General features: G+C 29.9%; 1 protein-coding gene across 1 annotated transcript in view; it reads left to right on the forward strand.

Annotated features, from left to right (window-relative positions):
• The window catches only part of LOC128640317 (alpha-2-macroglobulin), a gene marked incomplete in the record, with an annotated part of 664,962 nt that overhangs the window by 446,979 nt on the left and 204,614 nt on the right, over positions 1-13,369 (forward strand). The window contains 1 exon segment of the mRNA XM_053692808.1: positions 24-107. Coding sequence (XP_053548783.1) covers positions 24-107 — 84 coding nt within the window.

Genomic DNA, 13,369 nt, shown 5'->3' on the forward strand with positions numbered 1-13,369 from the left:
TGTTACTTCTCTTTATGTTCCAGATCATTCTAAGCCAGAGGAGATTTCCTTGAAGGTCCCGGAGAACATTTTGAAGGATTCAGAGAGAGCTCACATAACAGTGCTGGGTAAGGAGAGACTTTATGGAGATCTGAGATCAGCTAACTCTCAAGCATTAACTGCGCTAGAAGAAAGCTTTTTGTGCTTGTCCGGTTGCGCTCGTATTATGAGTTGAAAGTAAAACGTTAACCCGAAGAGCGTAAAAAGCCGAACTTAGAATATCGCATGCGTGTTCACATATTACCCCATAGAAGTCAATAGAGAAAAAAAAAAGTAGAAAAACTCTCGCGCAAACACGATCACATACAGTTGTGCTCATAAGTTTACATACCCTGGCAGAATTTATGATTTCTTGACCATTTTTCAGAGAATATGAATGATAACACAAAACCTTTCTTTCACTCATGGTTAGTGTTTGGCTGAAGCCATTTATTATCAATCAACTGTGTTTACTCTTTTTAAATCATAATAACAACAGAAACTACCCAAATGACCCTGATCAAAAGTTTACATACTCTAGTGATTTGGGCCTGATAACATGCACACAAGTTGACACAAAGGGGTTTGAATGGCTATTAAAGGTAACCATCCTCACCTGTGATCTGTTTGCTTGTAATTAGTGTGTGTGTATAAAAGGTCAATGAGTTTCTGGACTCCTGACAGACCGTTGCATCTTTCATCCAGTGCTGCACTGACGTTTCTGGATTCTGAGTCATGGGGAAAGCAAGAATTGTCAAAGGATCTGCGGAAAAAGGTAGTTGAACTGTATAAAACAGGAAAGGGATATAAAAAGATATCCAAGGAATTGAGAATGCAAATCAGCAGTGTTCAAACTCTAATAAAGAAGTGGAAAATGAGACATTCTGTTTGATAACATACTGCATTCATCTTACCATCAATTCTGACCATATTTCCTGTGCCTTTGTAGCTCACGCATCCCCAAAACATCAGTGAGCCACCTCTGTGTTTCACAGTAGGAATGGTGTACTTTTCATCATAGGCCTTGTTGACTCCTCTCCAAATGTAGGTTTATGGTTGTGGCCAAAAAGCTCAATTTTGGTCTCATCACTCCAAATGAGTTTGTGCCAGAAGGTTTGAGGCTTGTCTCTGTGCTGTTTGGCATATTGTAAGCTGGATACTTTGTGGCATTTGCGTAGTAAAGGCTTTCTTCTGGCGACTCGACCATGCAGCCCATCTTTTTTCAAGTGCCTCCTTCTAACAGCCACACCACATGTCCTGTATTTCACCTGAAGTTATTTGTAGGTTTGTCTTTGCATCCCGAACAATTTTCCTGGCAGTTGTGACCGAAATTTTAGTTGGTCTACCTGACTGTGGTTTGGTTTCAACAGAACACCTCATTTTCCACTTCTTGATTAGAATTTGAACACTGCTGATTTGCATTCTCAATTCCTTGGATATCTTTTTATATCTGTTTCCTGTTTTATACAGTTCAACTACATTTTCCTGCAGATCCTTTGACAATTATTTTGCTTTCCCCATGACTCAGAATCCAGAATCGTCAGTGCAGCACTGGATGAAAGATGCAAGGGTCTGTCAGGAGTCCAGAAACTCATTGACCTTTTATACACGCACACTAATTACAAGCAAACAGATCACAGGTGAGGATGATTACCTTTAATAGCCATTCAAACCCCTTTGTGTCAACTTGTGTGCATGTTATCAGGCCAAAATCACCAGGGTATGTAAACTTTTGATCAGGGTCATTTTGGGTAGTTTCTGTTGTCATTATGATTTAAAAAGAGTAAACACAGTTGATTGATAATAAATGGCTTCAGCCAAACACTAACCATGAATGAAAGAAAAGTTTTTGTGTTATCATTCATAATCTCTGAAAAAATGGCCAAGAAATCATAAATTCTGCCAGGGTATGTAAACTTATGAGCACAACTGTATGTGCGTGAACCTGACATGAAAATATGAATATTTCACATTTTAATGTTCTGCACATAGCAGAATATGTTCTATTTGTTCATAAATACAAATTTCTACATATATCTGATGGTATTTTTGTACAATATATATATATATATATATATATATATATATATATATATATATATATATATACTGTATATACATGATTATATATAGGTATAGAATTATACAGATATATACAGAAATCTCTATTTATAAATACATAGAACATATTCTGCTATGAGCAGTTTACTGGAATGACACATATTTTTTAGTAAATACATAGTTAAAGCCTTTATTAAAAATAAATATTCCAGAAATATGTTTTTTCAAGTAGTAAACCCAAATTTGTTCTTTCATGATTTAGATAGAGCAGAAATTTTAAGCAACTTTCTAGTTTACTCCTATTATCAATTTTTCTTCATTCTCTTGGTATCTTTATTAGAAAAAGCAGGAATCTAACCTAAGGAGCCAGCCCATTTTTGGTTCAGCACCTTGGACAGCGCTTTCTGATTGGTGGCTACATTTAGCCACCAATCATCAAACGCAACCCAGGTGCTGAACCAAATATGGGCCAGATTCTAAGCTTACATTCTTGTTTTTCAAATAAAGATAGCAAGAGAACGAATACAAATTGATAATAGGAGTAAATTAGAAAGTTGAAAGAAATTTTTTTAGCTTACTATCCCTTTAACTGCAAAGTGCTCCAATGCAATTATATACATGTCATGTGTGTATACATATGTATTTATGTGTTAATATGTGTTATATAAATATATATATATATATAAACACATATATACACATATAAATACATAAATACACATATAAATACATATATACACATATAAATATATATATATATATATATATATATATACACACATATAAATATACACATATAAATACATATATACACATATAAATACATAAATACACATATAAATACATATATACACATAAATACACATATAAATACATATATACACATATAAATGCACAAATACACATATAAATACACATATAAATACATATATACACATATAAATACATATATACACATATAAATATATATATACACACATAAATATGCACATATAAATACATATATAAATACATATATACACATATAAATACATATATATAAAAATTATAAATACATATATATAAATATAAATGCATAAATACACATAGAAATACATAAATACACATATAACTACATATATACACATATAAATATATACATATAAATACACATATAAATACATATATAAACATATATAAATACATATATACACACATAAATACATATAAACATATGTACACACATATATACACATATATACACATATATACACATATATAAATACATATGTACACACATATAAACACACATATATATATATATATATATATATATATATATACACACACAGTGATCCAGTGGTCCTGGACGACTTATAAATTGCAGTGGACAACTTTTAAATTTGACTTTTTCCTATCTTGAACATCGAGTGGACTACCAACATTTTCCCTCTGGGCTAGTAGCTTTTAACCCCTGACTAGTAAACAATATTGATATTTTTCCACCCCTGTATATGTACGTATGTATCTCTGCCTTTTTTTTCTTACACCTGAGATCTCATATCTTTGAGCCTTTATAAACTTTGTGTGCAATACATTTTAATAATTTTTATTAGATGGTGTTATTATGTGTGTAACTGTACTGTGTAATGTATATTTATTAGATGGTGTTATTATGTGTGTTACTGTACTGTGTAATGTATATTTATTAGATGGTGTTATTATGTGTGTAACTGTACTGTGTAATGTATATTTACTAGATAGTGTTATTATGAGTGTAACTGTACTGTGTAATGTATATTTATTAGATGGTGTTATTATGTGTGTAACTGTACTGTGTAATGTATTTATTAGATAGTGTTATTATGAGTGTAACTGTACTGTGTAATGTATATTTACTAGATAGTGTTATTATGAGTGTAACTGTACTGTGTAATGTATATTTATTAGATGGTGTTATTATGTGTGTTACTGTACTGTGTAATGTATATTTATTAGATAGTGTTATTATGTAAGTAACTGTACTGTGTAATGTATTTATTAGATAGTGTTATTATGAGTGTAACTGTACTGTGTGATGTATATTTACTAGATAGTGTTATTATGAGTGTAACTGTACTGTGTAATGTATATTTATTAGACAGTGCTATTATGTGTGTAACTGTACTGTGTAATGTATATTTATTAGATAGTGTTATTATGTGTGTAACTGTACTGTGTAATGTATATTTACTAGACAGTGCTATTATGTGTGTAACTGTACTGTGTAATGTATATTTATTAGATAGTGTTATTATGTGTGTAACTGTACTGTGTAATGTATATTTACTAGACAGTGCTATTATGTGTGTAACTGTACTGTGTAATGTATATTTACTAGATAGTGTTATTATGTGTGTAACTGTACTGCGTACTGTATATTTATTAGATAGTGTTATTATGTGTGTAACTGTACTGTGTACTGTATATTTATTAGATAGTGTTATTATGTGTGTAACTGTATTGTGTAATGTATTTATTAGACAGTGTTATTATAAGTGTAACTGTACTGTGTCATGTATATTTATTAGATAGTGTTAATATGTGTGTAACTGTACTGTGTAATGTATATTTATTAGATAGTGTTATTATGTGTGTAACTGTACTGTGTAATGTATATTTACTAGACAGTGCTATTATGTGTGTAACTGTACTGTGTAATGTATATTTATTAGATAGTGTTATTATGTGTGTAACTGTACTGTGTAATGTATATTTACTAGACAGTGCTATTATGTGTGTAACTGTACTGTGTAATGTATATTTATTAGATAGTGTTATTATGTAAGTAACTGTACTGTGTAATGTATTTTTATTAGATAGTGTTATTATGTGTGTAACTGTACTGTGTAATGTATATTTACTAGATAGTGTTATTATGAGTGTAACTGTACTGTGTAATGTATATTTATTAGATGGTGTTATTATGTGTGTAACTGTACTGTGTAATGTATATTTACTAGATAGTGTTATTATGAGTGTAACTGTACTGTGTAATGTATATTTACTAGATAGTGTTATTATGAGTGTAACTGTACTGTGTAATGTATATTTATTAGATGGTGTTATTATGTGTGTTACTGTACTGTGTAATGTATATTTATTAGATGGTGTTATTATGTGTGTAACTGTACTGTGTAATGTATATTTACTAGATAGTGTTATTATGAGTGTAACTGTACTGTGTAATGTATATTTATTAGATGGTGTTATTATGTGTGTAACTGTACTGTGTAATGTATTTATTAGATAGTGTTATTATGAGTGTAACTGTACTGTGTAATGTATATTTACTAGATAGTGTTATTATGAGTGTAACTGTACTGTGTAATGTATATTTATTAGATGGTGTTATTATGTGTGTTACTGTACTGTGTAATGTATATTTATTAGATAGTGTTATTATGTAAGTAACTGTACTGTGTAATGTATTTATTAGATAGTGTTATTATGTAAGTAACTGTACTGTGTAATGTATATTTACTAGATAGTGTTATTATGAGTGTAACTGTACTGTGTAATGTATATTTATTAGACAGTGTTATTATGTGTGTAACTGTACTGTGTAATGTATATTTACTAGACAGTGCTATTATGTGTGTAACTGTACTGTGTAATGTATATTTATTAGATAGTGTTATTATGTGTGTAACTGTACTGTGTAATGTATATTTACTAGACAGTGCTATTATGTGTGTAACTGTACTGTGTAATGTATATTTACTAGATAGTGTTATTATGTGTGTAACTGTACTGCGTACTGTATATTTATTAGATAGTGTTATTATGTGTGTAACTGTACTGTGTACTGTATATTTATTAGATAGTGTTATTATGTGTGTAACTGTATTGTGTAATGTATTTATTAGACAGTGTTATTATAAGTGTAACTGTACTGTGTCATGTATATTTATTAGATAGTGTTAATATGTGTGTAACTGTACTGTGTAATGTATATTTATTAGATAGTGTTATTATGTGTGTAACTGTACTGTGTAATGTATATTTACTAGACAGTGCTATTATGTGTGTAACTGTACTGTGTAATGTATATTTATTAGATAGTGTTATTATGTGTGTAACTGTACTGTGTAATGTATATTTACTAGACAGTGCTATTATGTGTGTAACTGTACTGTGTAATGTATATTTACTAGATAGTGTTATTATGTGTGTAACTGTACTGTGTACTGTATATTTATTAGATAGTGTTATTATGTGTGTAACTGTACTGTGTAATGTATTGTTCTTAGATAGTGTTATTATGAGTGTAACTGTACTGTGTAATGTATATTTATTAGACAGTGTTATTATGTGTGTAACTGTACTGTGTACTGTATATTTATTAGATAGTGTTATTTTTTATTTTATTTTTTTTATTATGAAAATTCAGTTAAATACAATAAACATTTACATTCTTAGACATACATAAGTCTAATAGAAAATATCTCATTACAAAGTATTCCATCTATATAAATGTAATATTACTATTTGCAGCTGCATAATACTTCCACAAGCAAGAAACATCAAACTTAGTCACATAATCTATAAGTTACTACATTTCTGACTTAACCAGTATTAAAATTATTAAGAACCCTTATTCTCCTACTAACTTTTATAAAACAGAATTTCACATCCATTAACCTCATGCCAATTTATCAATAGCACTATTTCCTGTCATTTAAACTACATAAATTACTTTCATACTTCTGACTTATTTCCCTTCTTGAACCTAATTTGAAGAAATATAGCCCTGGGGGGGATAAGTCCCTTATCTATAGTTCCTACATAAGTTTAACAGTTTCTTTACCGACCTTTTCTTAATACTTTTCTTTTTCTTTTTCTCTTCTTCTCCTCTCCCCTTCCCTCTTTCCTTTCCCTCCCTTCTTTTAACTCTGTTTTTTTGTCATTATCTCCCAACTCAATTATAGAGTTATTCTACATTTATGTTTCTAATAACAGCATAACTTTATTTTTTACATGTGTTTCTAAAACATTTATAAATCCATCCCATTTTTTTTTATATTCCTTAACTCTTATATCCTTATCATACATTACGTCAAAGAATTCTGTATTCATTTGTTCCGTCAAAGTATTCTGAAGTTCCTTCAAATTAGGACCTCTCTTTGAGATCCATTTTTTCATTATACATCTCCTTCCTGATAGAATTATCATAGTCATTAATTTGGTATCTTCGTGTTTAACTTGTCTATTGGATGCGAATATTACATTCAATAAATTTAGATTAATCTTATATTTAAAAATCTTACTCGCCCAAAAGCTAATCTTTGCCCAATATTGTTTAATTTTTGGGCAATCCCATAAAAGATGTTTTAAATTGGGAACTATATAATTACATTTAGTACATCTCTTTTCACACTTAAACCATTTTGAAGCCATTTTTGGTGTTATGTAGAATCTGTGTAGTATTTTAATTTGGGACTCCCTAAAGTATGAATCATACGTTGTAGATATAACACTTTTCATACTTTTTTCCACTTCATTAACATCCAGTCCTTTTTGCCAACCCTCTATTATCTTATTCCTTATACTAGTCAAGTTTGAGTTTACTAGTGCTTTATATAACCTTTAATAAGAACATTTTTTTTTCTGAAAATCATCCATCATATTTTGTAAAGGGTGACAATCCCATATGGAGGAAGAGTATTTATTAATTATCATCTTTATGTAATGTGTTATTTGAATGTAAGGGTATAAGTGCGATTTAGGTAGGTTATATCTATATTGTAGTTCCTCAAATGTACATATTGTTTTTTTTGAAGGGTCTAATAAGTCCCCTATCTTATTTATCCCGCGTCTTCCCCATTCTGTAAAAATAGGATTTTCCATGCCTGGTCTAAAGTTTGGATTTCCCTTTATAAGTAAAAATATAGAACCCTTAATTGAGAACTGTAGAATCTTACTAGTAATATCCCATGCTTTCAAAATATCCTTATACATGATGTTATTCCTAATTTTAAAATCTATATCTTTCAAGTCCGTATGAAGTACATATGCTTTACTAATCCCTTTTGATGCTATTATTTCTAATGACTTATCATAAAAATATTCTGTTTCTCCCAGCCAATCAACCGCTATTCTCATTAATGATGCCAGATTATATAGATAAACATCTGGAGCAGCTAATCCCCCTTGCATCAGAGGTTGTCTTAATTTATTTAAGCTTATACGTGTTCTTTTCCCCTTCCAAATAAATCGATTAAAGATTTTATTCAATCTTTCAATGTCTTTCTTGGGGATTAAGATTGGCAGCATATTTAGAGGGTATAACAATTTTGGTAGTATCATCATTTTTATTATATGTACCCTCCCCATAAGTGAAATCTGTAAATTATTCCATTTTTTAAGGGATTGTTCTATGAATATAAATATTTTCTCATAATTTATATTATACAGTTTTTCCGGGTTGGGAGATATATTAATTCCTAAATATGTAATATAATTTTTAGATTCTACAAATGAGAATTCACTAATATCACAAGATTGTCTCTTATTTAACCATAGAACTTCTGATTTTGTATTATTTATTTTAAACCCTGAAAATTGACCATATTCTTTGACAACCTTCAGAATCTTTTTTAAATTCAACTCTGGATTTTGAACAAACAATAACATATCGTCTGCGTATAGAGATAGATGGTATTTGTTCCCATTCATCTCTATACCCGTATTGATGTTTCTCAATTTAATTGCCAAAGGTTCTAATGCCAAGTTGAACAATAGGGGTGACAGAGGACAACCCTGACGGGTTCCTCTCCCCAAATTAAATGTAGATGATAACTCTCCATTGGCAATAACCGAGGCATTGGATTTTAGATAGACATTTTCAATAAGTTTACTAAATGGACCTTTTATATTGTATTCCTCTAAGCATGTTATTAAATAAGACCATTCGACTCTGTCGAAGGCCTTTTCCGCATCTAAGGCCAACAACAGGGTATTTGGAATTACTTCTCCTTTATGTTGTTTTTTCATAAGCCAATAATGGTTAATTACATGTAATACTTTACGAATGTTCTTGCTTAATGGTCTAGCCTGAATGAATCCTGATTGATCTTTATGAATTAACTCCGAAAGTAAGATTTTCAATCTGTTAGCCATTATTTTTGTTAAGATTTTATAGTACTGATTAAGCAGGGATATTGGTCTATATGACATGACATTTTGAGGATCTTTCCCTAATTTAGGAATTACAGTAATGTTAGCTGCAGAAAAAATTAAAGACGGCTTAATTCTATCACTCAGGTATCCATTAAATAGATGTGTCATCAGATTTATCAATGATTCTTTCATAATTTTATACCATTCTAACGGTAGCCCATCTGGACCAGGGACCTTGCCTATTGGCATCTTTGCTATTACTTTATCTACGTCATCTGTTGTTATATTAGAATTTAACATTTCTTGCTGTTCCTGTGAAATTTTTGGAATATTAGTGCCTTCTAAAAAAGACCTATTATCCATTACATCGTTTTTACTCTCAGATGTGTAAAGATTATTATAGTATTTCCTAAATTCCTCTATTATCTCTATTTTATTACTAATTACTTTTTCCCCGGCTTTCAATGCCGTGATTTGTCTTGGTGATTTTTGCACTTTAACTAAGGAGGCTAGAAGCTTACCAGATCTATTACCAAATCTGTATAATTTCCCCTTATCTTTTCTAAGATCTCTTATAGCTTGTTGGTTTATATGTAATTCCAGCTCCTTTTTATCCTCAATATATTTTTCCTCCAGAAAGTTGTTCCAAGTTCTAAATATTGGCTATAAGAGTATGTTGTTTTTTCACTCAGTTCTTTATATTGTCTATTTATTTCTCTATTGTATTTTATTACATAAGAAGTTATCTCACCTCTGATAACCGCCTTTCCTGCCTCCCAAATAGTTTGTACATTTTCACAGCCATTTATATTATTTTTCATATATTCACTCCATTTTTCCTCAATATGTTTCCTAAATGGTTCTGAGCCGTACAAAAATTTTGGAAATCTGAAGCTTTGTTTATCATATATCTTCTTTCCCAAATTAAAGCTTAAATTAACTGCAGCATGATTAGAGATAATAATTTCATTAATCTTTGCTTCCTCTATATTTGTAATTGAGGCTTTTGAGACCAAAAAAAAATCGATTCTTGAAAAAGAATCTTGTGCTTTTGAATGGAATGTATACTCTCTTTGGGTAGGATTTTTAATTCTCCATACATCTACTATATCTAGTGTCTCTGTTATATAGTTCACCATTTTTTTATCAAATTTTCCTCTTTTTATCAATCCCTTTTTCAAATTTCCTATAGAACTTCCACTTCTATCTAGATAGAAATTCGGAGAGAGATTAAAATCTCCTAATATTAATTTAGTGTCGATATATTTAAGTAATATTTTTGTTATATCCTCCCAAAATGACCCATTAATCTCATTTGGTCCATAGATATTACATAAAGTTACCAGTTTATTTTCAATGGTCATTTGTACTATTATATATCTGCCATGTATATCATAATTTATTTTTTTAAACTCATATTCCAATCTCTTATTAAATAGGATAACTAGTCCTCTGCTTGCTTTCTTATACGATAGAAAAATCACTTCTTTTACCCAATCTCTTTTTAATTTCTCATGTTCCTTATCTAGTAGGTGGGTTTCTTGTAACATGGCTATGTCCGTCTTACATACATTCTTTAGATGATTCAAGATAGCTTTTCTTTTTATAGGAGAGTTAATCCCTCCTACATTCCATGTTGTTATGTTTACCATTTTTATTTTTTATTTTTTTTAAAATGTGAATATATTCAAAAACATTATAAGGTAAAGAGGAAAGGAAGAAAGGGGGAGGAGTGATCTCTATAAAAAAAAAAAAAAGATAGTGCTAAGAGCAAAGCCCTTTCTATTCTTGTGAATGTGCTTAATGTGACTTTTTATTCATCTTTATAAGATAAGATTTTTTATACCTAATCTATTAATTGAAACTTAAAACACTTACTCATCTCTTATTGTGTCTTTTTAATCATCTTTATAAAATCTTTTATTCTTAATCTGTTAGTTATTAAAAAAAAATAAAAAAAATAATAGTGTTATTATGTGTATAACTGTACTGTATAATGTATATTTATTAGCTGGTGTTATTATGTGTGTAACTGTACTGTGTAATGTATATTTATTAGATGGTGTTATTATGTGTGTAACTGTACTGTGTAATGTATATTTATTAGATGGTGTTATTATGTGTGTAACTGTACTGTGTAATGTATATTTATTAGATAGTGTTATTATGTGTGTAACTGTACTGTGTAATGTATATTTATTAGGTAGTATTATTATGAGTGTAACTGTACTATGTAATGTATATTTATTAGACAGTGTTAATATGAGTGTAACTGTACTGCGTAATGTATATTTATTAGATGGTGTAATTATGTGTGTAACTGTACTGTGTCATGTATATTTATTAGATGGTGTAATTATGTGTGTAACTGTACTGTGTCATGTATATTTATTAGATGGTGTTATTATGTGTGTAACTGTACTGTGTAATGTATATTTATTAGATGGTGTTATTATGTGTGTAACTGTACTGTGTAATGTATATTTATTAGATGGTGTTATTATAAGTGTAACTGTACTGTGTAATGTCTATTTATTAGATGGTGTTATTATAAGTGTTACTGTACTTCGTAATGTATATTTATTAGATGGTGTTATTATGTGTGTAACTGTACTGTGTAATGTATACATTTATTAGATGGTGTTATTATGAGTGTAACTGTACTGTGTAATGTATACATTTATTAGATAGTGGTATTATGAGTGTAACTGTACTGTGTAATGTATACATTTATTAGATGTGTTAATATGAGTGTAACTGTACTGTGTAATATATTTTTATTAGACAGTGTTATTATGTGTGTAACTGTACTGTGTAATGTATATTTATTAGATGGTGTAATTATGTGTGTAACTGTACTGTGTAATGTATATTTATTAGATAGTGTTATTATGTGTGTAACTGTACTGTGTAATGTATATTTATTAGATGGTGTTATTATTAGTGTAACTGTACTGTGTAATATATTTTTATTAGACAGTGTTATTATGTGTGTAACTGTACTGTGTAATGTATATTTATTAGATAGTGTTATGTGTGTAACTGTACTGTGTAATGTATATTTATTAGATGGTGTTATTATGTGTGTAACTGTATTATGCAATGTATATTTATTAGATGGCGTTATTATGAGTGTAACTGTACTGTGTAATGTATATTTATTAGATGGTGTTATTATGTGTGTAACTGTACTGTGTAATGTATATTTATTAGATAGTGTTATGTGTGTAACTGTACTGTGTAATGTATATTTATTAGATGGTGTTATTATGTGTGTAACTGTACTATGTAAGATATATTTATTAGATGGTGTTATTATGTGTGTAACTGTACTGTGTAATGTATATTTATTAGATGGTGCTATTATGAGTGTAACTGTACTGTGTAATATATATTTATTAGATGGTGTTATAAGTGTAACTGTACTGTATAAGGTATATTTATTAGATAGTGTTATTATAAGTGTAACTGTACTGTGTAAGGTATATTTATTAGATAGTGTTATGTGTGTAACTGTACTGTGTAAGGTATATTTATTAGATAGTGTTATTATTCAGCTTTGTTCTTAAAATGGAACAAGTGCACACATAAAATAAAGTTATGTTTATTTGTTAATTATTTATACGTGCCACAAATTTCTCATATAGGGGAGAAGGCATCAGTGAGTGGTTCCTTGCAATTTTAATATGGAATTGTGGACACAAGACATGGTTGCTTTAACGTACATAGCAATGTCTATTTCCAGCAAGGTTAACATGCTACTTGCATATTTTCTGACACAGAAATAAGAAGTTACTTTTAAGAGAATTTAAAGTGACAGTAACGATTTTTTGTGTAAATTTTTATTAAAACATTACTCTCTTTTTTCTGAACCTTCTCCTTTTATGGCCTTTGCTGTTTTGGAGTATGTTGACGATGGTCACTTTATGCCACAAACCTTTAGGGGCCCATTTATCAAAGGGCTTGCGGACCTGATCCGACACTGCGGATCAGGTCCGCAAGACCTCGCTAAATGCGGAGAGCAATACGCTCTCCACATTTAACATTGCACCAGCAGCTCACAAGAGCTGCTGGTGCAACGCCGCCCCCTGCTGACTCGCGGCCAATCGGCCGCCAGCAGGGAGCTGTCAATCAACCCGATCGTATTCGA

This window comes from Bombina bombina, chromosome 9, assembly GCF_027579735.1.
Source record: "Bombina bombina isolate aBomBom1 chromosome 9, aBomBom1.pri, whole genome shotgun sequence".
Classification (NCBI taxonomy): Eukaryota; Metazoa; Chordata; class Amphibia; order Anura; family Bombinatoridae; genus Bombina; species Bombina bombina.